Here is a 26,260-nt window from a genome sequence, read left to right on the forward strand (position 1 = left end):
AAAAACTTAAATAAGCCAGCCAGCCAGCCCCCAGACAACCCATTGTCACTGGAAACATAATTTCCATCTCACTCACTAGGAAACTTCACCATTGTTGGGTAGGCTATACCTTACACTGGGCCAGCGGGACAGATTGGGGCTGCTGCTCCACAGCATATCTATCCAAGCTGGTGGAGGTGGTATTGAGTGCAGTGTTTGAGAATCAGAGGACACTGGTTCTGAGGAACTTCAATAAGCATGCTGAAGCTAACTTGACTGGGCCAGCTTGGGCATTTATGAGTTCCATTATAATAACTGGGCTAACTCAAGTTGTAACTGGCCCAAAACACAGGGCAGGGCATACTCTTGATTTGGTCTTCAGTTCAGAGTGAAAGGGCTGGTCTGCATATAGGGTGGAGGGTGTTGAAGAAACCCTATTGTTGTGGTCAGATCTTTATCTGCTAAGTTTGGTTTTACAGTGCCAGTTTCTCCCTACAAGGTTGGAGGATACTTCAGAATGGTCCATCCTCAGAGACTTAAAGGAGCCTGAAGGATTCCTGAATGCTTTGGGGAAATTTCCAGGAGCCAGAGCTGGCAATCCCTGTCAAGGTCTTTGTTATGCTATGGAATGGCAAGATGCATAGGACTGTTGACAAGATTGCTCCTGAGTTTTCCAGGGAACTCCGAACAATCAAATGAGCTGGACAAGGGCTAGAGGAAAGGGCATTCTAGAGTGCATGAGCAATGATGGAAAATGCCTGTTTTCGGGGGCTAAAATGGAAGTGGTGTTAGACTCAATGTGAAACTGACAAGACATGTCCTAAAGTGCATAGTCATGACTACTATGTGCCAGTGAAGATGGTGCATCTTGGAGTAGCTGGTTAACAGAGCTGTTCCATGTTGTGAGAGCTGACATCTGTTCCACAGAATTGAGTTTTGGAACTATAGAGGCCTACTATGATAAGTTTGCCAGGAACTTTGAGGATAAAATTACTTGCCTCAGTGCTGAGGTGAATGCTGCCATTATTCCAAAGAAAGGTGAAGTACCTGACAAAGCATCTTCCCTGATCTTGTGGAAATCTGTTTCAGTTGAGGTCTGAGGGTGTACACAAGGTGCCTGTGGCGGTTCAGCCTGCAATATGCTCTCTCTACTCCTGCTCACAATAGCTTATTCAAGTTATCGGGGTCTGGGGTCATTCCAGGAAGCAGTTGACACGTTTTGCATGAGGGAATGGTACCTAATGCCTTGAAAGAGGCAGCAGTGTATCCACTCCTTAAAAACCCACACACTTCCTTGGACCCTGAGGTACTCAACAACTATTACCTGATCACAAATTACTCTTATTTTGAGATAAGGTGCTCGGGAGAGTGACGGCACGCTGCAAGCACTGTTGGAAGAAACTGCTGCTCTTGACCCTTTCCAGTCTAGGTTCAGGTCTGAATTTTGAACAGAATTACCCTTGGTCACCCTGATGGACACCTTCCTTTGGGCATGGGACAGCAGGAGTGCAACTCTATTCCTCTTTCTTGATTTCTCAGTGACTTTCAATACTGTTGGCTTTCCTGGTATTTTCCTGGACTCTTTGTGTGAGTTGCAAATTGGTTGCACTGTGTTACTGTGATTCCATTCCTGCTTACATGGCTGGGTTCAAACATAGTGTTGGGATGCTATGTGTCTGCCCCCTAGCAGTTCCGCTGGATGGTGCTGGAGGACACAATTTTCTCCTCAATGTTGTATATTAAATCATGGGGAGCATTCATTAGATTTGGGGAATGGGGCCGTCAACACACTGACATTCAGTTCAATTTCTCTGTTACATCAGAAGAGACTGTATCTGTTCTGAACTGCCGCCTGGATGCAGTAGTGGGTTGAATCACAGCTAACAAAATGACGCTGAATGCTGATAAGACTCTGTGGGCGAGTAGTTTACAGTCTGGAAATTGGTGAATTTACCAATTCTGGACAAGGTTCCACTCCCTCTAAAGGAGTAAGTACACAGTTTGGACCATTCTTTGTTACTGGAACCTAGGTAACTTCCTTGGCAAACAGCACCTATTAACGAAGTAGGTTGGTATATCAACTACAACCCTGCCTGGACAATGACATCTTAGACACTATGATTCATGCATTAGCAACCTCACAACTAGGCTACTGTAATGCGTTCTATGTGGGACTTCCCTTCAGGCATGTTTGGAAGTTGTAGCTGGTGCAGTATGCTGCAGTCAGCTTGCTGAATGGAGCATCTGGACATGTACATATTACATCTGCGCTGAGGGAACTGAATAGGCTGCTGATTAACTACCAGGCTATGTTCAAGGTCTTGTTACTAATACACAAAGGCACAAACTCCTCAAGACCAGGTTACCTCCACAATTCTGTGCCCCTGGATATAACTGTTTAAGAGCACCTAGACCATCATCATTTTTTTAAAAAAAGATGAGCGTTATATTATTATGGTGCTGTAGCATAAACACTGTTGTACTTCTTTCAATTTAAAAAGTACAGTTGGAAAAGCCAATTAAAAGTTGGAAAAGCCAATTACAGTGGTACCTCTAGATACGAATGGGATCCGTTCCAGAGCCCCGTTTGCACCTAGAAGCAAACGTAACTAGCGACGGCATGTCTGCGCATGTGTGCATCGCTTTTTGTCGCTTCTGCGCAGGCGTGTGACGTCATTTTGAACATCTGCGCACGCGCAAGCGGCAAAACCCGGAAGTAACGCGCTCCGTTACTTCCGGGTTGCCGCAGAGCGCAACTCGAACGCGCTCAACTCGAAGCATATTCAACCCGAGGTATGACTGTAAAAGATTTATTTCAAAAACAAAATAATTAAACAGCCCACCAACAAGGTTAAATAGTGCATGAGTGCTGAGCTTCAAATGGCCCCACCCAGAGCACCTATAACACACCCACTGATGTGGATGGAACATAGCATAAGGTTACCAGACGTCCTCGTTTCCTGGGGGCAGTCCACAGATCAGTCCCCTGACAAAATCCATCTATTTAGTAGGAAGTGGAAAAGTGTCCCCGAATTCATTGAAAAAAAATCTGGTAACCTTAACATAGCAGAAGCAGTATACTACCAATAGTGTGGAAAGTTGATTCCAATTCTGCTTATAGCTTATAGCAGAAGAGCAATGATTCGGCAGCACTAAGAGCTACTCACCTGGAAGCAGCCCAAATGAACCAGATACTAGCTAATACTAGGTAGGTAGATAAAATGACCGTTGTTTACTAGGACTTACTCCTAGAATAAGCTTCCAACAAATAAAATATGGAGGTTGAATTCATACATATAATAATAAATGATAGGTTTACTGTAATGAGAACCAGAAGGCAAGAGCCTCAGATTTGCATTCTTCCTCCTCTGAGTACATGGGGAGGATATTTAAAACTTCCATTGATTTCAGTGTGCCTACTCTTGAGTATGAACTGGCCAGATATAGCCTACATAGTGTAATCCCACCCATATCTACTCAAAAGTCCTTTGAACCATACCAGACATCATTCTGGTTGCCACGTTCTCCACCAGTTGCACCCTCCAAACCATATTCCAGAGCAGTCCTCATAGACAGCATTGCAATAGCCAATTGGCATATCTCAAGTATTTACGTGCTGAAGCAATAAATCTTTTAAGGTCATATTGTTAGTGAAAGACAAAAAGTAAAACAAAGTGAATCATTAGGATAATTTTATGTATGTAGGAAGCAGAACAGATGAGAGAATAAAGTCACAGATAAAGGTCATTAAATTAAGATTTATAAAGATTTAAAAATGTACTCACTTGTGACCAATTTCATGTGCAATGGTAAAAGCAGAACCTAAGCCAATATCTTCATTAATGCTACAGCTCCTTTCAGGCTCACACATTCCAGCAACAGAGGCCAAGCCTGAACAAACAAAAGGAGACACAAAGGGTCATGCCAAGGTGTTTCAATCTTAAAAGCCCTAGTTATAAATGCCTGGATTCTTTTTAATAACCTCCATGCATCGAAGCAGCAGTTGGCAAAAGGTTAACTTTCTAGTCATTGCAAAATCACTGGGGGGAATTTCACTTTGCCGGCTAGACATTAATATTTTTTGAACTGCAGTCACTGCTGGAAAATGTCTAGACTAGGGGTTAGATTTATAAATTTTACTTCTGGTAACTTGGGACCACCTAGTAATATGAGCCAGGAGAGGGAATTCAAGCAAGCATTTCTATTTTAACATTCTTGAGGTTGCAGAAAGCAAAATGTGTCCACATTATTTTTCTAAAGAGATCTGTTTAAGTTTAGTGGGTTCATAAAACATACAAGAAACATTTTTAGCTACAAAACCCCCGAGTGGTATATTTTTAGGAATTTTTATGAAAACAAAAAACTCAATGCACCAATTGCAGAGAAAGAAATGTTAGCTGTATTTACTAAACTATAAAAACTTCTGCTTATCAGTTTTCTGAAATTAAGTTCTCACCACATACATCTGCTTCTAAAACCTTTTAAAATGGAACACGGTATGTACAAATATTTTAAATGTTCTTCAATACTACTTGGGATGTGCACTAGTGCAGGATTAATTTGTTACCACTGCGGAGGAATTGACCTGCTGCAGCCTTAAAGGTATTCCTCCTTGAGGACTATTATCTGGGAAAAACATTAACATACTCTCCTAGGGGATTATGTATCCTGAAAAAATACTGCTACAAAACAAGGACCAAAAAGGGATACTTTTAGCACTGAAGGGAATGTATTCTATGAGCAAAGTAACCTAAATTATGATTAACATTAACTTGATAGGGATGTGTTACAAGGAACCAGATTAACACCAGCACTCCAGGGTTTACACTAGCTTTGAACTCTTTTCTGTTCAATCATTTCAATCCATAAAGCCCTGCATGGTGCAGAAATGAGTCTTACCCCATAGAAACTCTGTTCCCCACCAGCCTTCTGTGATCCCTTAATTCAACTGAGAACTCTACTGATTAGAATGGCTATGTAGCTCCTCATCTCTGGAATGTTCTCTCCAGGGAGGCCTGACTGGCGCCAACTTTGTCATCATTTCAACTCCAGGCATATATGCTTTTGTTTTCCCGGGCATTTGGACAGCACCAATGATTGTATGTTTTCACTCTGAATGTGTTTTTAATGTGTTTGTGCATTTTTATCACTGTATTTTATTATTATTGTAAATTGCTTTGGGCCTTTTTGTTGAGGGAAGCAATGCATAAATTCAATATGCCTAACCTATGTCTGAAGTCCATAGAGCAGCAGCATATACAGCAGTATTATCTGTGGCTGTTCCACTTACAGATTCCACACACAGAGAGAGTTTTCAAATTCACCGAGATCTAAGTTTGGAGTATTTAAGGAATATTATATGTTCATATTATTTGAATTGGCACTCAGTAGTTGAAGTTAAGGGGGATATGAGTAAGAAATGAGGAAGACAGCCTGATATTTTATCTTTGAATAAGTTTTTAATCTACATAACTGCTACTGACACTGATCTCTTACAACAGACTGGAACAGAATGAAAACAAACAAAACAAGCTCCGGTAAAGAAGGTAGAAATTACTTGACCAACTGTAATTTCTGCTAGGTGAAGGTTACAATCACGTTCTTTCCAGTCTATTCAAAGACAAAGTTAGAATACACCTAAATTGTACTTTCATTGTAACCAAATAGAATTGTTTGACTTTTTAACTCTGAATTCCAGAGTAGTATCTTTGACATTTTTAGAATGATTGAAAGTAATGCGCTCAGTTATTATCAATGGATGAACATTGGAAAATATTCCTAATGGATATGGCTAATACTTATTTTACAAATTAAAAACTGTCAACAAATTAATTAATAATTGTGAAACAAAACAAAACCCACATATGACCCACCCCAAACTACTATTATTTATGTGGCACATGGTTAGTTAACTATTACTAGAGGAACATGTCCTTCAGTCTGTTGCTTTGTGTCCATTTTCCACCCTTCTGAAATCTTACAGCTATTAACTTACTTCTCTCCTTTTTCTTTTCTGAGGTCTCCCTTCAGTGTTTTTTCCTCAGCTATCCCTCTCCCTCCAACTTCCATCAACACTTTTTTCTCAATATTTTATGCTCCTCCTCCCCCTTAGCATTACATGTCCTTGTGCATTCTATCCAAATATGTCCTTTTCCAAGAACTTCCCTGGATCAAGCTGTCTCAAGCAAGCCAGGATCAAAGTGTCCCCCAAATCTGGATCTAACAGGGAAATCTAGTTAGTTTAAAAGTAGAAGCAAAAGCTTCGAATTACCTTATCCTATCTTGTGCAAAAAACTATAATGAAGGAACGGAGGGAAGGAGTTCCACAACTTAGGGACTGTTTCAGGGAATGTCCTCTCCCAGGCCAACATCACCACTTTGTGAGCCTCTGAGGGTAAAGGAAGTACCAATAGAGTCCCTTCTGCTGATTCTAGCACCTGAGAGAGTCGGTAGGGAAGGAGGTGATCTTTCAGATATTTGGAGCCTGAGTCATTTACAGCTTTGAACACTAAGATGAGCATTTTCAAGTGGGTCTGGAAATGAACTGGCAACCAGTGCATCTGTTTTAAAACAAAATATGGGCTCTAAACAGAGCCCCAGCCAATTGAAGTTTCCAAGTGGTCTACAAGGTCAACCCCATGTAAAGCACATTGCAAGAGTATGGAGTACTGTGGTCAGATAATCTCTGTCTTATGGATACAGTAGCAGCCAGAGCTGAAAAGGGCACTCCTAGCCACCAGAGCCAGACAAAATCTATGCTTGCCATGGTTGTGATTCCGTTCTAGAAGGAAGGAGTCTGTTCTCTGCCATCAGGCTGAACAGCATCAAGTCATGGGCAAACCCCCACCTTTCCAACATCAAGTTATTGAGATGAGCAATGTAACACCCATTTAACATTGCATTTGACCGACCACAGTGTGACACAGAAGATGACCTGAACTCCTACTGAGAATGAAGCTTGCAAAAGGTCCTCATGCTTACTCCTTCGTCTCCCTGGTAAAGGGACCCCTGACCATTAGGTCCAGTCGTGACCGACTCTGGGGTTGCCAGCGCTCATCTCGCTTTATTAGCTGAGGGAGCCGGCGTACAACTTCCAGGTCATGTAGCCAGCATGACTAAGCTGCTTCTGGCAAACCAGAGCAGCGCATGGAAACGCCGTTTACCTCCCCGCCAGAGCGGTACCTATTTATCTACTTGCACTTTGATGTGCTTTCGAACTGTTAGGTTGGCAGGAGCAGGGACCGAGCAATGGGAGCTCACCCCGCCACGGGGATTCGAACCGCCGACCTTCTGATCGGCAAGTCCTAGCTTCTGTGGTTTAACCCACAGTGCCACCCGCGTCCCATGTCTCCCTGGTACCTGCATCATAATCATGGGAGTCCTCACCATGTGGTTCCCCTTGCCTGTATCATGGCGTCTACATACTCCAATTGACCTGGGTTAAAAAAGTTGGGTATGTAAAAGTGACGCTTACTCAGAACCTGTTGGTGCTTGAAAGGTTAAGGATGCAGTGGCAACAGGGAGCTTCTGCAGCTCACTATACATAGACAGACCCTTAGGGGATTCAATTTACCTATGCACCAGCAGGGATTTATTCTTAAAACACACTTAAGAATGTCTTAAGGCAGGCTACAGGACCAAGCTAATAATTTGAAATTCTGGACAAAGCTTTTAGGTCTGAGAAGACAACAGAGTTCAAAATCAGAGCACAGCACCTGGTTTAAGTATCTGCACCAGGTGCTAGACAGATGTGAAGCAGAAAAAAATATTTCCTGAAGCTACAAAACAGCTGTAGACATACTCCATGAAGGCAACTGAATACACATAGCTCCTTTCATGCCTCCCTGTTCAAGGACATGGGGATTAAAAAAAACAAAATATCTACCCAGCAGCAGATTCTCTTATCTCTTCCTTAGATACCCATTTTCACTTTGTGCTGAAACAAGAATGCCTGATCAACAGAAATGTAGTTTCAGGTAGTGACTAGGGGTGCATGTCTAAGCTTAAGATGCAATAACCATGTGGGATTGTGATCCAGCCTTCCATATGTCATTCTGTTGCCAGTGATACAAAATGTACACTCATAGAAATCTCCTGAAATGCCAGTGGATGCCAGCAAAGTTGCAGCTATGGGATTGCTCAATCTGCCATGTTGTGGATTTTAAAACTAGCAATGGCAGAAATTGAAAACGCTAAATGTTTTCTGTAGAAGATAAATGCTTACTGTAAAAACATTGATATTTAGACAAGGGTTTTGATACCTCAAGCACACAATTGTCCAGGTGCTATATAAGTACCTCTGGATTAAGTGGACAAAGCAAGTTAACAGAGTCCTAATGTTTCCTAGAGGAGGGATGGCAAAATTCTGGCACGATCATTAAAAAATAGTTGCCTGCTCAAAATCCTACACTTATCATTAAATACTGAGTAAAATTTTAAAGAAATGGCAGACTTTTTTCTTTTCCAATATACTTTATGGATTAAGAGCACTGTAACAGTTTAAAAAACACAGAAAACAGCATCAAATTCACAATACAACCACCATTATGGAAAAGAATTCAGAGACGGATATGTGGTAAATTCAAGCTTTTGCACCAGACAGGATAATGAGTTAACTGCATGCTTTCTTAAGCACATTTTTACCATTAACATTTCTGGTTTTTCTGTGTGTCTCTTTTGTTCTCTTTGTATTTGTGAAATCTATCAGAACAATCTTTATGAGGAAGAAAGCAATGTGAGCTTCCCTTGCCCCCCCCCCAATTGTTGCTTTGATTACCTTCTAGGTTTTTAAAGTGGCACAGCTGTCCAAAATAACTATTCGTGTTTTTTTTAACATTACTGCTTCTTGCAAACAAAATATATTTTCAGAATCATTTTCTACATAAACATGAAATGTGAGGAAATCATCTCAAGAAATTATGTCAAATGAATAAGTAACAAAAACCAAAACATTGAAGAAAATAAATACCCATTTAGGTTACATTTTTGCAACCTTACCCAGTGTTCCACAAGGCTTGTTTTTATATGTGCAGATATCGTATCTGTAAAGAGGGGAGAGTAGATATATTTATAAAACGTTCAACCTGGTTGATACATTTTTTATATTTATCACATTTCTGTAGTGTAACTCCAGTTGTCAGACTGCAATCACTGTAATTATGAGCAGCCAGCTGGAGTGTCGGCTCTGCGTTCTGGTGTAAACCACAGGCTGCAGTATGCTCACAGCCTCTGGCCTCAGGCCAGTGGGACACCTGCCAGGAAGGAAAAAAAGGTTAAAGTGGACCTTTGTAATCTCTGGCCTTATAAAACAGCCTGCCACTCCGTTATGAAGTTGCAGCAGTACATCTGCAGAGCATCACTATTTCAACAAGAAACTAACAAAGCATTTTTGTAATCCTATTGAAATATTTTCTTCCTAAGGACACTGCATATTTTAGGATACTGAACAGTAATGTTTTGATCCTAATGTTTTGTCTCTTCCCTGCTCTCTTGATGTTGCCTGAAACCAAAATGTTAGCGAACTAAGTAATACGTAAAATAAACGATACATTATTAAACAACCTCCTTTTTTTAAACCCTCTTCCCTAAACTCTTTCTTTAAGGGAAAGGGGAAAAGAAAAAAGGAAAGACACAAATGTTATGTTATCATCCTATTCCGGAGAGTCAAACAATGGTTGAAAAATCACAATGAAAATTCCTACCATTCATTTCAGTCATTCATTTTGAGCATCAGCTTCTTTGGGTTTCTTACTATTGTCAGCATGAAATCTCCTAAAGGTGACTGTTTACACTTGGAGAAGCATAATTAAGACTAACATCGGGAAGGAACCAGAGCTCAGTGATGGAGCACACGCTTAGCACACAAATGTCCCAGGTTCAATCTCAAACAGAAAATCCACACCTGAAACTCTGCATTCAGTAGACAGTACTGAACTAGATGGACCAATGATCTGACTCAGCATAAAGCAGCTTCCTATACACAGACACAGATACATATGTCCTCTACCTGAAGAAAGTTTTTAAAAAAGAGATGCATCTCTTAACATTTCTAGGAATACATTTTAGAAACCGAAAAACACGGAAAGTTATTACAATGACCTCTCATACCCTGGAATGGGTATGAACCAGGGCTAGGTGATACCTGTTTTTCAACATCATGATATATAACCAGCTAAACATAGTGATATACTGACATATCATGAAGTCTGAAATAAGGATGGAGCTATGTAGAGGCACTGGTTGGCTTCACGGTTTTTCCTGCACCATTATTTTTGCATAGCGCGCATGCGCACACACACATACACACCATGATTCACAGTATATTGCTTCCAGGTCAAAAACTATGAAGCCGCTATCACAATATGGACTTCAAACAAGATATGGACAATGTATCACCCAGCTCTAGTATGAACGTTCAGAAACATTCATGTTCTCACACTATTTTATTTTATTTTTAGTATTCTTTATTGAGTTTTACATTGATTAATTATATACATTTTCCAGTTGTCTTCAATATATGTTAACTTATACATGAACGTAAACCAAAATAAATCAATACTTCTTCACAAGTGACTTCCCTCCACCTTATTTTGGCTTTTTACTTCTTCCTTATCTTTTTAACTGTGTTGTTTTCATTATTTCACTTCTCTTACATAATATATGTTATCTATCTGTTATTTACTTTGCGAACTTTAGTCAAACAAAACACATCAAATATTTTGAGAAAAATGTTTTTCCAGGTAATCTTTAAAACTTTGGTTTGGTTGATTTCTAATTACTTCTGTCATTTTTGCTAATTCCAAATATTCACACAATGTGATTTGCCATTCTTCCTTCGTCTGTGTCCTATCCCCTTTCCTATTTTTTTTTTTAAATAATTTGTTATTAAGGTTTTAAACAAACAAAAAAGAAAAACAACACACACAAAAAACAATACAAAACTTAACAATAAAAACACAAAACATAACAATTAAAAACAAACTCTCTTTTCCATTTCCAATTTTAAATTACTTATTTTCTGGACTTCCTCATACCTCCCTCTTTTGTATTCCAATCCACATTATTTGTCCAGCAGTTTCTTTTCCACTTTTTTAATCTCAATCTTTAATTTAATAAAACGTTAAAATATATAACTTCAACTTTTTTAAACTTAATCCTTGATCTCAATGTCATATAGCTTTAAATTTTTCCCTTTTATTATCAAATTTCCATTTCTTTAAACATCTTTAATCTTGATCTTTAATCTTAATCTATCCTTAACTTTAACCTGTACAGCTGGAAACCACTTGTTTTCAGTCCAACATCGCTCTAACATTCCTTAATTTTGCAGTGTTTCTGAAGATAGTCTTTGAATTTCTTCCAGTCTTCCTCCATCGACTCTTCTCCCTGGTCACGGATTCTACCAGTCATTTCCGCCAATTCCATATAGTCCATAAGTTTCATCTGCCATTCCTCCAGCGTGGGGAGTTCTTGTGTCTTCCAATACTTTGCGATGAGTATTCTTGCTGCTGTTGTTGCATACATAAAGAAAGTTCTATCCTTTTTTAACACCATTTGGCCTACTATGCCCAGGAGAAAGGCCTCTGGTTTTTTGGGGAAGGTATACTTAAATACCTTTTTTAATTCATTATATATCATTTCCCAGAAAGCCTTAATCTTTGGGCACGTCCACCAAAGGAGAAAAAATGTACCTTCAATTTCTTTATATTTCCAACATTTGTTATCGGGCAAGTGATAGATTTTCGCAAGCTTGACTGGGGTTATGTACCACCTGTATATCATTTTCATAATATTCTCTCTTAAGGCATTACATGCCGTAAATTTCATACCTGTGGTCCATAACTGTTCCCAGTCAGCAAACAAAATGTTATGACCAACGTCCTGTGCCCATTTAATCATAGCCGATTTTACCGTTTCATCTTGAGTATTCCATTTCAGCAGCAAGTTATACATTCTTGACAAATTCTTGGTATTGGGTTCTAACAATTCTGTTTCTAATTTGGATCTTTCCACCTGGAAGCCAATTTTCCTGTCCAATTTAAATACCTCCATTATTTGATAATAATGAAGCCAGTCTCGCACTTAGATATATATTCACATAAATTGTCCAAACTTTTATTTCTTGTGCAGGACTAGCTGTCAAAATATATTACAAGACAGTACCTCTCTTTCTTTCCTGAGATCTGGAGATTCCCAGGGAATTGAGTGGTGGTTCGATCCCTTCTTTTCCACTCTTTATGAAGAAATCACATCCACAATTCTCCCCCTTTTCCCTCAATTTAGAAAGGGAAAAGTCCAGGTTGGATGATTGGATTAAAGTCCGCTAAAACGTACTTTCCAATTGTTTCCGCTTTCAAGTTCAATGCTTTATTTTATCTACAAATAAAGAGGCTGACTTCCTTTTTAAGCCTCTTTCCGTTTTCGGCCAGATTCCAGTTTTGTTCAGTTCCAATTTAAATTGTATCCTACTCACAGATCGTTGATTTTCAGGTCCGGATTTTAAGGAAGAAAGGCAGCGTTCTCCGATCAACAGCTTGCGGCTTCACACCACGAACGAGCAGACAGCCCACAGCACAGCGCTCTCCCCGCTCCGCTTCAAAGCCCGTTGCCGGGCTTCCTACCGGGTTGGGGGGGGCGCCAAATGTGCCCGCTGGGATCCAAGCTCACAGGCTTCTCCCGCCTGTGATTTTTGGGGGTCCCCCGCTACGCCGAAAGCGGGATCCGACCCTTAATTCGCGGTGAGATTTCCTCTGGTGGAGGAAATCCGCCATTAATCTCTGGCGCCGCCTCCGGAAGTCCCTCCCCCTTTCCTATTTTTAGTGATCAGCATTCTTGCTGCAGCTGTAGCATATAGGAACACCCTCCTTTGACATTTGAGATATCAATTGTCGAAATACCTAGAAGAAAGGCTTCTGGCTTCTTCACAAATATTTGTCTAAACATTTATTTTAATTCCTCATAGACAATGTCCCACCACATATGGTACATTGTTCCTTCCATTTGCTTACACCTCCAGGATACATTTGAGTTTTTTTATATATTTTGGGCAATTTGCTGGGGGTCATGTACAATCGATATAGCATTTTCATAAGATTTTCCATTATTGAGAAGCAAGCTGTGAATTTTAAGTTTTTTGCCATAATTTTTCCCAATCGTCCATCTGGATGGAATAAGCAAATTCCTTTGACCATTTGATCATCACGGTCAGATGATCATGTTCTCTCACACAAATTGACACATATACTTAGCTGAAGACCCACCTCAGTACAACTAAGCCAATTTGGACAAGGCAAGAAAAGCAGTTTATAAATACTTTAAATATTAAATACAAATATTAAATATTAGATAACAAGACTATTACAGTTACAGATAGGTAGCCGTGTTGGTCTGCCATAGTCAAAATAAAAAAAAAATTCTTCCAGTAGCACCTTTAAGACCAACTAAGTTAGTTCTTGGTATGAGCTTTCGTGTGCAAGCACACTTCTTCAGATACATACAGGTGTGTATCTGAAGAAGTGTGCTTGCACACGAAAGCTCATACCAAGAACTAACTTAGTTGGTCTTAAAGGTGCTACTGGAAGAATTTTTTTTTTATTAAGACTATTACACTGCAGCACAGATTCTGAGGGCACAAACTAAGGAGGAATCAGGGAGCATCTGGAAAGCAGATCAAATTTCAGGATAAAGAGAAAACAAGTGATCAAAGCAAGTGTCTCTTGATTTATCAGAGTTCAGCCATATATTGGCTGGTTGGATAATAAAACTGCTACCCACCCTTTCAATATCAGACCCATATCTCTCACAGTGATGCTCTCAATGCATTTCTGGAGATTATATAAAAAAATAGTAGGTAATAATTTGTTATTGAGAAAAAAATACTTAAAATGAAACATATACTGTATATTATCAGACAGGTAAACCATTATCTGATGGGTTAAAATGAATCTTGTTTAACAAATTGCTTGTAAAACTCTTCAATGGCATAAACTTGATTGCAGCTCTTTTGAGGTGAACCAAAACAACTTTTTCCAAAGAAATAGTATCAATCATTAATCAATTTATGCTATAGTACTCCAAGTTGTTTTTGTTTTTTGATTAAATTAGCACCCCTTCAGGAACTTTCAGCTCTTTCCAGAGAACATGCGAAAAATCTTTCAAATGAGACTGAAATGTGAAAGAACAAAAAGTTCAAGGCACCTCTTCTCTTATTGCAATTTCCAAACTTTCTTTTAATTTGATAGCAATATGGCAGTGACTAGTTCAAAGGAACATTTCCATCCACACACTTCCATTCTGGGAATCAGTGAATTCCCAAAACACAGTCTGACTAATGAAGAATGCCCCAGTGCTGCTGGATGGGAAAGCCTGCTTACAATGGAAATCCATGTTTCTTCCAGCTCTCAAAGGCAGGGCTGGCCCACCCTTGAGGCGCTGTGAGGGAGTCACCTCAGGCTGCAGGCTGAGAGACAGTTGGGGAAATGGCAGGTGTGGCCCTAAAGAGTGGGCCTCTTCTTCTGCCACTGCTGCCTGCTCCTCTCCAGCCTCCTGGTGTTGGTGGGTAGCTTCAGCAGGCGGCTTTGGAGGGAGGAGCTGCTCTGGCAGGGAGCAGCAAGGGACAGTGTCACTGGGCTGCAGCGGTAGCTTCAGCAGCGGGTGCCCCTTTTGCCTCAAATATCAAACATCCTGGATTGATCCTTTTAGGAAGGATGATTGGATAAGGCTAAACACCTCCAGTATTTAAGACATTAAGTAAAGGTAAAGATAAAGGGATCCCTGACCATTAGGTCCAGTCGTGGCCGACTCTGGGGTTGCGGCGCTCATCTCACTTTATTGGCCGAGGGAGCCGACGTACAGCTTCCGGGTCATGTGGCCAGCATGACTAAGCCGCTTCTGGCGAACCAGAGCAGCGCACGGAAATGCCGTTTACCTTCCCACCGGAGCGGTACCTATTTATCTACTTGCACTTTGACGTGCTTTCAAACTGCTAGGTTGGCAGGAGTAGGGACCGAGCAAGGGGAGCTCACCCCGTCACGGGGATTCGAACCGCTGACCTTCTGATTGGCAAGTCCTAGGCTCTGTGGTTTAACCCACAGCGCCACCCGCGTCCCTTAAGGCATTAAGTAGAAATGCCAATCCATTGATAGTTTTAAAGTTGCTGTATAAAGCTGATGTTCTGGGGGATTAAATACTACAAGCTCATCATTTTATTCAAAGTCTGGGTATAAGATTTAATGTGCATGTTTAGGAACAACAAAACTTTATACAAGACTTGAAACTCTTGATTTCTTGTGCCACAACATCTGCTTAGTTTTACAGAATCTGGTATACCAAAGCAGCATTTTGCCTTAAACTAAAAGTAAACACTTCATTTAGTTTCATCCTTGAACACCAAAAAAGGAAGAAAAAGGATAGTGCACATGTCACGTTTCTCAATAGGAATAGCTTTCCTGTTATTTGTTTGACATGTCTTTTACAAGTTGCCATAAACAAAACAAACTTCTACCTCTACAATATTTCCTTTCACCATTTTACTTGGTGGAATAAATTAGTGTGGATTATACAAAAAGAAAAAATACTTTGTTGTCAGTGCAGTAATTCACTGAGAGCATGTATGACAATTTTTTTAACAGAAAGACTACTACTCTGTTGTTGTATATACTAGTCATATTACTCCCACATAGTATAAGACCCAGGGTATGGTCTGAAGGCACATGATGTCACCACCTTGCTGAAGCTAAACAGATTGGCATTCAGTCAATGCCTGCATGAGTGACCACCTGGAAACTATTTGTTCCATCTTGAGTTCCACCACTAAAGAAAGGCAAGATATGAATGTAATAATAATAAATAAATAAAAATGAATGAATATAATAGAACATCTATGTCTTTGTCACATTTGGTTTTCCTGAAGTTGGGTAGAACTCTGCAGATTGAGATGCTGGCTATGCAAATAGCCCCCTTCATCGCAGCAAGAGCTGCAGCTGTTTGGCTGGAGAACTAATCAAATGTGATCTCACAAGATGTAGAGATTGTCATTAAATTGGATTGTTTTTTAAAACTACCCAAGTTGCTGGCCATTACTACTTCTTACGGGAGCAAAATCCACAGCAAATTAGACAAATTCATGGAGGGTAAATCTATCCATCTACCTCTCCTGTTGGAGGTAGTATGATTCTGGATACTAGTTGCTGTGAGTCAAAAATGGAAGGAGTGCTGTTGTATTCCTGCTTGCAGACATCCCATAGACATCTGGTTGGTCACCATGATGTCTTTTAGACTGATCTAACCAGGGCTTTCTAATTTTCTTATCACTCAGAAATCATAATACAATTTTATATTAGAGTTCTGTTTTTGTAGTTCAAACCAGTCCCAACTCCTGAACCAGTAGGAAAGGAAAGATGCAAAAACTCTTGCTTAAAACCTGAGAAATCAGAATGAAAGTTTGCAGCTCCGGGACTATTCCAGTCAAATATGAGTTCAACCCCTACACTTGATGTCAAAAGGGAGAAGCAAAGATGCAAAATAGAGCATAATGCTGTATTTCCCTTGAAGACTGAGATTTCACAATTAAAGTTGGCCATGCATCTTCAAGACAGTGTATCTGAAGTTCAAACCAGCAGCATGACTCTCATAGGGATTTAAAATATGGAGGGTTTGGTCCAGACTTTGTTTCCAGGCTTAGCAACATGGAAACAAAATATCTACCCATGGAAGCGGAGAAAAATGGTGGGTTTCCTCAGGACTTGGCAGGCTACACATGCAGCTGAGAGCCACATGCAGCTTGGCAGCCATGGGTTGCCCACATGTGTTTATTCACAGTCACTATCTCAGTTTTGAGTGGTAACAATTCCATGTTATTAGCTGTATGGCTGTGGGAATTTATAGTAAAAATGCTTTTCTGAAGAGTACTCACTGCAGTCTGCAAAGTGCATTGCTGGCACAAATAACTATTCATTGGAAGTCTGCACCACTGGAGATGTGTAAGAGCTGCATAAGCCTTTAATCATTGTTATGCTTTAACTTAAAACAAACACTAGAAGCAGCTGATATAGCAAAGCAGAATGTTGTTTATGCTAGGTCAGACTTCAGAATACGAGAACATGTTTAAGTACAAATGAGGATATATATAGAAACTTTTAATATTTGTATAACTTTTTAGCCAACTTAGAGAAACACAATATTAATTAAAAATATTAAAAATATTACATAATCCAGCACGAACAGAGAAATCCCAACTGATTTCAGCATAATTACATAATTCAGCACTAACTGAGAAATCCCAACTGATGAGCAACCTTTAAATCGGACATTTAAATGTAACAATTACTATAAAATACCACTACTGATAATTGTCCCATTTAAAATACCCAAGATTTGTTTTCCCATTTCCCATTTGCCTATGTTCCCAATGTATATTATATCTCTGTATTCCAGAACTTGCCAAACTATGTGTTGCAACACGCTAGTGTGTTGACTGCAGTGTGTAGGTGAGTCATGTGAATGCTCCCCATGCTCCTCCCGGGGCTGGAAAGGAGTTAGTTTAACCTCTGGTTTGCTAATAAACCTGAATTACTGTGTCCCGAAATGATGTAAAACTGAATTACTGGGCCGCTAAATGATGCATGTCTAAAAACTGTGCCATCAACATGAAAATTTTGGAAAGCTCTGCTGTATCCCTTTTGAACGGCTACAACAGCATTTCTACTCCAGCTGAAATCAGCAATAAATAGAGATACTAGGATTTGATATCTGATAATTCAACCATTTTTCTATCCCAGGCCCAAAGCCCTTTACATTGAACCCTGTGTTAAAATAAGCCAGTTTCAGCATTGGAACAAATGCATCATGTTGTGGAAAAACTAGCACAAGTCAGTTGTTATCACATAATTACCAGGGTACTGCTCCAAAGGTTTACAAATCACACAGCAACTAACACATTTCCTCACTGAAATCCAAATTAAGATCTGAAAGTGGGATAGCAAATTCAACAAGCTCAGGTGTCATAATTTCACTGCTACATTAGATAAGAAATATCTGAAACTGATTTGTAGAACAAAATAAAAATAAATGAATTAGTAACTTCAAATTAATTTCCATTTCACCCAATAAAGAAGTTTGTAATTACTGCATAAAGCTTGAGGGAAATCATAAAGATAATTAATTATCTATTTGAGGTTCTAATTTGCTGCTGACTCACAATCAAAGGCTTCACGATACTAAGCTGTCCCTTACTGCAGAAAGCATAGCTAAGCTCTTGGCAAGAACCCAAACCTTCAAGGCACCTTGCCACCATCTTTTCTTTAAGGTCAAATGATATTTTTAAAAGGGGAGTGGATTGGACAAAAGTACAAGAATGCTCTTCCAGCATGCAAGACAATTGGGGCAGTTACTAAACTGATGCTAATATGTTCACCCTCATTTTACTTATTCCAGTAGATCTTTAGCCACAGTTGGCTGAGAAGAGGTGCTTGTAGATGTAAAGGCTAGAGAAAAAGACAGGAAAAGGTAAAAAGTGGCATCTGAGCCAGAAGTGGCAAAACAGCTGGAGGCTCCAAAATGTTGGGGTGAGAAAGAGTGGTCAAGATTTCAAGTATTCAGTTCAGAAAACTATTAAATAACATCTTTCAAAAAGCAAATACAGTAAAACCTCGCTTCTCAAACAGCTCCATTGATAATGATGATGATGATGATGATTTGTTATTTATACCCCGCCACCCTGGGCGGCCTCCAACAAAGTATTAAAATACAGTCATACCTCGGGTTGAAGTAGCTTCAAGTTAAGTATTTTCGGGTTGCGCTCCGCGGCGACCCGGAAGTAACGGAGCGCGTTACTTCGGGGTTTCGTTGCTTGTACATGCACAGACACTCAAAATGATGCCGCGCGCAGTGAAACGGAACGGATCCCGTCCGTATCCAGAGGTATTGCTGTACAGTGGTACCTCAGGTTAAGTACTTAATTCGTTCTGGAGGTCTGTTCTTAACCTGAAACTGTTCTTAACCTGAAGCACCACTTTAGCTAATGGGGCCTCCTGCTGCCGCTGCAACGCCAGAGCACGATTTCTGTTCTCATCCAGAAGCAAAGTTCTTAACCCGAGGTACTATTTCTGGGTTAGCAGAGTCTGTAAACTGAAGCGTATGTAACCCGAGGTACCACTGTACAGTGGTCTGTTAAACATTAAAAGCTTCCCTAAACAGGGCTGCGTTCAGATGTCTTCTAAAAGTCTGGTAGTTGTTCTTCTCTTTGACATCTGGTGGGAGGGCATTCCACAGGGCGGGTGCCACTGCTGAGAAGGCTCTCTGCCTGGTTCACTGTAACTTGGCTTCTCGCAGTGAGGGAACTGCCAGAAGGCCCTCTTCGCTGGACCTCAGTGTCCGGGCAGAATGATGGGGGTGGAGACGTTCCTTCAGGTATACTGGACCGAGGCCATTTAGGGCTTTAAAGTTCAGCACCAACACTTTGAATTGTGCTCGGAAATGTACTGGGAGCCAACGTAGATCTTTCAAGACCGGTGTTATGTGGTCTTGGCGGCCGCTCCCAGTCACCAGTCTATCTGCCACATTCTGGATTAGTTGTAGTTTCCGGGTCAACTTCACAGGTAGCCCCACATAGAGCACATTGCAGTAGTCCAAGCGAGAGATAACTAGAGCATGCACCACTCTGGTGAGACAGTCCGCTGGCAGACAGGGTCTCAGCCTGCGTACCAGATGGAGCTGGTAAACAGCTGTCATGGACACAGAATTGACCTGCGCCTCCATGGACAGCTGTGAGTCCAAAATGACTACCAGGCTAAACAGCTGGTCCTTCAGGGGCACAGTTACCCCATTCAGGACCAGGGAGTCCTCCACACCTGCCCACCTCCTGTCCCCCCAAAACAGTACTTCTGTCTTGTCACGGTTCAACCTCAATCTGTTAGCCGTCATCCATCCTCCAACCGCCTCCAGACAAACGTTTCAGCTCCCGAATGCCAAAAACCTGGAAGTTGTCAGGAGCTCGCCCTACACTCGAGTAGATGTTCCAGTTTTGAACATTTTTCAGAAGCCGAACATTCAATGCAGCTTCCGCTTGAGTGCAGGAAGCTCTTGCAACCAATCAGAAGCTGCGCCTCGATTGTCCCAAGTTTCAGAAGCCGAATGGGCTTCCAGAACGGATTATGTTCGACAACCAAGGTTTGACTGTAGTTAACATTAGTAAAAACAAATTAGTTTTTGTTTTAGGCTTAAAATGTGTAGTAGAATGAGTACATTGCCATACATTGAGTGTTAACACAGTATTTTCAGTTGAAAAGGAGGTTGGCTTCCATTTGAAATACTTTATATCCCACCAATGCCTTGTGGCAACTCATTTGTTTTCAAAAAATATATAGAATCTAAAGCCAGTTATATTATACCATAGACATTCAGTTAGAACTACTCTCATAAGCTGTCAGATTTTAAAAAGTAGAGCAAAGTGAGCACCACTTCAGTGCAATGTAAAATTTACGGTAGTCTCTCTCTCTCTCTCTCTCTCTCTCTCTCTCTCTCTGTGTGTGTGTGTGTGTGTGTAAAGGTTTCTTCAAACAATTGATAATCTATTTTGTGAAATGACATGCTAAGGAGTACAGCAAATGTATATACAGCAATGCTTTCTGAAGGATTTTTTTAAAAAATGCAGCTCTGGTATTTTATTATGGTGGAGGGAACAGGAAAAACAAACATTTCTATGGTTCCACACACACCCCTCCTCAACCTTCCTGCAATGGAATAGTTATGTCTCACTTTAACAAGTATCCATTAAATCTCATGAACCATATCCTGCAGTTAATGGGCTGTTAAGATTTTAAAGCTTTGCTAGTTCTACTGAAAATCCCTAAGCCCTCCTCTAGTAGTGACAAGACTTCTATAGCAGTAAGAAATCAGCTACAGTTTGATTGTTTGAAAATGAACCAAAGTAAACACATTAATTTTGTTTGAATGAATGGTGATTATTTTGTCTTCAACAAACACTGATAAGCACCCAACAAAGTAAGTTAATCAATAAGAATAAGACACCATATGGCTGTATTTGAACATACAAATATTGCCTTTGCATCTAACAAGGGAATTTATTTTTCCCACTAAAGGTTCCTCCCTTTCTCACAGCTACATTTGGAATAAGCTAGTCAATACAAGAATGGCAACTCTTCTGAACAAATGGAGTAATAAAACCCAACAAATCACGAGGGCCAGATGGCATCCACCTGAGAGTTCTCAAAGAACTCAAACGTGAAATTGTTGATCTTCTAACAAAAATATGTAGTTTGTCTTTCAGATCAGCCTCCATACCCAAGGATTGGAAAATAGCCAACGTAACACCAATTTTAAAAAATGGATCCGGGAACTCTGGGAATTTCAGGCCAGTTAGCTTAATGTGTGTCCTGGGAAAACTGGACTTTCTAAACACTGTAACATTTCTGATTGGTTCCACTGGCATATTTGCACTAAACTGACCTTGTCCCTCCCATGTCTCCATCTTGGTATGGTATGAGGCAGCATCTAAGCTGTAGGGAAGCCAGATGAGCGACGTAGCTTCAACACACCATCCAGTTCTGTTAGATTGCAAGTCACCATAAAAAAATGTTTAAAAGGAAAGGCAGTTTAAAAATACAATAATGTATGGAATTAACTGTTACACTATATGAAGAATGCATATTAGAATACAGTTAACATCCTTCAATGATCAAACATGTATACATGTATACATTTTTCTGCAGCTTCAGCAAATATATAACTTCTACAATTACAAACCTTCCATCTCTTCTCTGTCACAAATTTGAATATTACAACTGATTCTAACATGTTCATATCCTATAATGTTTTATATTTTACATTTTTTTAAATTTCCAAAAAAGTTTGGATTCAGGCAAACCAATTATTATTTCTAGCCTTCATAAACATTAGTATGGTTAATCTTGTTCAACTCTTTGGAAGCAGATATCACTGACACATTCTTTTATACATTTCTAAAAAAAAATTTATATTTTTTGTTGTAAACCGCCCTGAGATCTACGGATGAAGGCTGGTATATAAATTTAATAAATAGTAATAATATTTTTATGTATACAAAAATACATTTCCAAAAATATTTATAGGAAATTATTATTATTATTTATAGAAAAAATCAGTTGAATAATTAACTACCATTTACATTAATAGACTTCTCACAAAATAGTGTCTATGTGGCATTCTAACAATCTAAATGCCAATTCAGCCTACTTTTACTTTATTTTAATTGTGTATACATTATGTGCAAACTGTAAGCTCTTATTAACATTTACTGAGACTGAGAAATCATGACTTTAAATCTTCAAAGTTAAACAAACAAAAAAGATCATATTTATATATACAGGATCAATTGCTGCTGCAAGTATTCTGATCCTCCAGCTGCTCTCCTGGCACAATCCTCACTTAAAAACACAGTCTTTGGTGCTGGAGCACTTTAAGGATAACAGTTCCTTATATTTTCTTTTGTTTAATCATGTTTTGACATGAGTTTAAGCAGGTTCTTCTTATCTGATCTAATGTAAAACAGATTTCTGACACATCTTAGAAGCAACACTCCTACCAATTAGCAGGCAGCAGAGACATTTTCTTTTTAAATGGTGCACAATTTTGAAACTCACATTACTACTTTATTTAAAATGTAGCTAATTAAGTTTCCCAAGAGCTTTCTAAGTGCTTTTCTATTTAACTTGCAGTCCACTTATTCAGCTAAGTGATATCAGTTCCAAGTGGGAGAAGTAGCTTTCCGCTTTGGTTACGTTTGTATTACATTTGTGCCTGCAACAATCACACCAGTTTCCTGCATGCAGTGTACAGTGCACAAAAACCTTCACTAGTTGGTACTGAAAGTTGGTACAATCAGAATTGAGGGTACCAGTCATTTACAGAGGAGGAATCGGGAAGGGATACCATTCCTCTCGTACCAACAACTTTAAAAATCTTTCTGTGGAGTCACAATGCAGCCTTAGAGCTCAAAGGTCAACAGTTGATATGATTTTATCATTGCGCCAGCTGCAAGAGAAATGCTGAGAGCAGAGACAGTCCTTGTACATCGCCTTCATTGACCTGATGAAGGCCTCTGACCTCATCAGCCAAAAAGGACTCTTCTCACTGTTCAACAAGACAGGATGCCCATCTAAGTTTCACAAGATGATTGTGTCCTTCCACAAAAACATGAATGGCACTGTCCAGTATGATGGCTTGTCCTCAGACACCTTCCTTATAGAGCAGTGTGAAACAGACCTGTGTTCTATTCACAACTCTCTTTGACATATTCTTCTCGGTGCTATCATATGCTTTCAGCTCAACTGAAGACAGTGTGTACTTTCATTTGAGGAGCAATGGGGGTCTGTTCAACCTGGTATGTCTCCATACCAAGGCAAAAGTGTGGTGGGTCCTTATTCGAGAGATGTTGTTTGCAGGTGACATAGACTTGACAGTGCACTTCAAGGAAGCTCTAGAGAGATTCATCAAATCATTTTGCTCAAGCCTGCAGGGAGTTCAGCTTTACCACCAGCCTGACAAAGACCAAAATCCTGGGTCAGGACGCTACCAACACTCCACACATCAGCATTGGTGGCCACACCCTTGAGGTGGCAGATGATTTTGTCTTCCTGGGTTCCACCATAACTAGCAACCTCTCCACTGATGTTGAACTGGACAAGTGTATTAGTAAGGCAACTATGGCAGTATCTGGCCTCTCCAAAAGTACATGGGAGAATGTGATGCTAACATCCAAGACCAAGATGAAGGTCTATCAGGCTTGCACGTTGAGTGCGCTGCTTTATGGAAGTGAGTTGTAGGCAACTTACAACTGCCAGGAATGACGCTTCAATGTCTTCCACATGTGCTGCATAAGGACGATTTCGGGCATCATATCTCAGGACAGAGTCTCAATCAAAGATGTGCCCTCCCAAGCCCACATTCCCAGCATGTTCAGACTCCTAACCCAGAAGTGTCTACAATGGCTTGGTCATGTCCAAGGGACATGGGAAGGGAAGATGGCAGTATCCCCAAGGGTGTGTTCTACAGGGAACTGGCTTCAGGCACCAGGCCCATTGGCAGACCAACTCTGCAAGATGTCTGCATATGTGACATGAAGGCCAGCAACATCAATCCTGCCATGAGGGAATCACTTGCAGACAATTGTAGTACCTGGAGACAAACAGGTCATGCATCCATAGCGGTGACCAAAAGAGGAATGACTGGGAGAAGCACAGAGAGAAGAAATGCCATAGTGCAGGAGCAACTGCACAACCAGCTGCTTACATCTGCCCCAGCTGCAACAAAATATCTCTCTCCTGGCCCAGCAGATGCTGTACCCTTCCAGCAGTCTGACTTCACCCCCAAAAGATACACTACTCCATTGTCTCATGGATGCCATGTTGATGGATACCAACAACCAACAATAATATTCAGTGTTAATTGATTTTGTCATTCTTTGTGAAGCAGAGCAGAATACTCACAAAAAACTAAAAATCATTTAATAAGATATAAATATCACCTGAGATACATATTGCCTGAGAAAACAAAAGCTTATCAAGGATAGCAATGTATAATCCTTGGGTGGCATCCCATAGCTGGGATGCTACAAAAACTTAGAAAATACTCTTTCCCTGATTGTCACTCACTTAATTTCTGATTGTAAGGACACCTAGAGAAGGGTGTCAGCAGATCTTAACAACCAAGCAGGTTGATCGGTGAGAAGGAAATCCTTATGGTACGTAAGTCCAAACCTGTATAGGTCTTAAAACTAAAACAAACAAATTGGCATCTTAAAGCGGCTTGGGAATGAACTGGTAGCCAGGGAAGATATTTCAAAATTGGCAAGTGGTGGTAGTTGGCATTTCAGTCTAATAGGAAACACTCCATGCCACTGTTAAGATGACAGTGCACATGCTTAAGGACAGTTAACATTAGCTATAAACAAATATTACTATCTTTTCCACTCTTTATCGACAAATACAACAATCAGTGAATATTGCAAGTTAAGGAACAGTTAGTAATATTGTCAACGTTTGTAAAAGCCAAATTTAGAATACCAATTTATCTAGGAACACAGAAAGTTGTCTTATACTGAGTCAATCTAGCTGGTCCATCTATCCCAGTACTGTCTATAGTGACAGGCAGCAGCTCTCCAGGGTTTCAGAGAGAGGACACTCCCAGCCCCACCCGGAGATGCCAGGGATTGAACCTGCGGCCTTCTGTATGCAGAGCGGATGCTCTACCACTGAACTACTGGAATATTAAAATATATTATGAAAGAAATATGATTTCCCTAAAAGGTCTATTACAAGATGCAACAATGGAAGGAGGGAAGAAAAAGCCCCCTGGCAAGCAATCAGTTCAGACCTCTAGCAAGGATGAGGAACGACTGAATGGTGAGGGGAAGTCATCTGGTAAGATTAAAAAAATCCTTCCAGTAGCACCTTTAAGACCAACTAAGTTAGTTCTTGGTATGAGCTTTCGTGTGCAAGCACACTTCTTCAGATACACGAAAGCTCATACCAAGAACTAACTTAGTTGGTCTTAAAGGTGCTACTGGAAGGATTTTTTTAATTTGACTATGGCAGACCAACACGGCTACCTATCTGTCATCTGGTAAGAGTGATCTATTTCTTTTTCAGCAGCTCACTGGGCGGGAAGGTAAGAAACAAAGTAGGGTGTATTAGAGGGAAAGTGGTGGCCCTGTCCATTTTTGGCTTAAACCCAATCCATGGTAACTCCTATGGTAGCTGCTGACTGAAAAATGTTTTTGATCCCTATACTATACTGTGAAATCCCTGAGCTTGTGTGAACAAGTTAGGGAACTCCATAACCCAAACCACTATAGTTTATGCAACAACATTTAATGCATTTGCTTTTGTCTTCCCCAGCATCTATTTTCTTAACCTTTTTGGCTTCTGAGGAGGCAAAATGTTTTCTTCCCACAAGATTCTGTGTTAACTAGTGATGCTTCTAAGTAGTGACCCTGTTTCAAATCAAGCTGAAATGGTCTTGCCCATCACCAGGAATTACAATTCCATCCAGTCATCTGTCCCCAATAAAATGCATTTATTTCTGTAAGAATTCTTAACAAACACATAACCAGAGCACACAAGAAGACCTGAGTTTGAATTCCTGCTTGGCTATAAAAGTCACCAAGATATCTAGGTAAATCATTCTTCCTCAACCCAATCTAACAGTTGTGATAAGAAGATCACTCTCATTTATGCAACTGAGTTCCTTGGTGAAAGGGTGAGATACAAATATAATGGGGGAAGGG

The 26,260-nt window shown here is 40.2% G+C and overlaps 1 protein-coding gene across 15 annotated transcripts in view; it reads right to left on the minus strand.

The window, feature by feature from the left end:
• Positions 1 to 26,260, minus strand: part of ADAMTS6 (ADAM metallopeptidase with thrombospondin type 1 motif 6) — a 124,681-nt gene that overhangs the window by 66,464 nt on the left and 31,957 nt on the right. For all 15 annotated transcript variants that reach the window (XR_013977150.1, XM_080972368.1, XM_080972369.1 and 12 more), the window contains 2 exons: positions 8,977 to 9,020; positions 3,765 to 3,870 (listed from right to left, as the gene is read on the minus strand). Coding sequence is in view for 14 of the 15 variants with exons in the window: in XM_080972368.1 (XP_080828494.1) it covers positions 3,765 to 3,870; positions 8,977 to 9,020 (150 nt within the window). In the remaining variant the exon portion in view is untranslated. The remainder of the gene's footprint in view (positions 1 to 3,764; positions 3,871 to 8,976; positions 9,021 to 26,260) is intronic.

This window comes from Podarcis pityusensis (genome assembly GCF_964106645.2).
Source record: "Podarcis pityusensis genome assembly, chromosome: 11".
Classification (NCBI taxonomy): Eukaryota; Metazoa; Chordata; class Lepidosauria; order Squamata; family Lacertidae; genus Podarcis; species Podarcis pityusensis.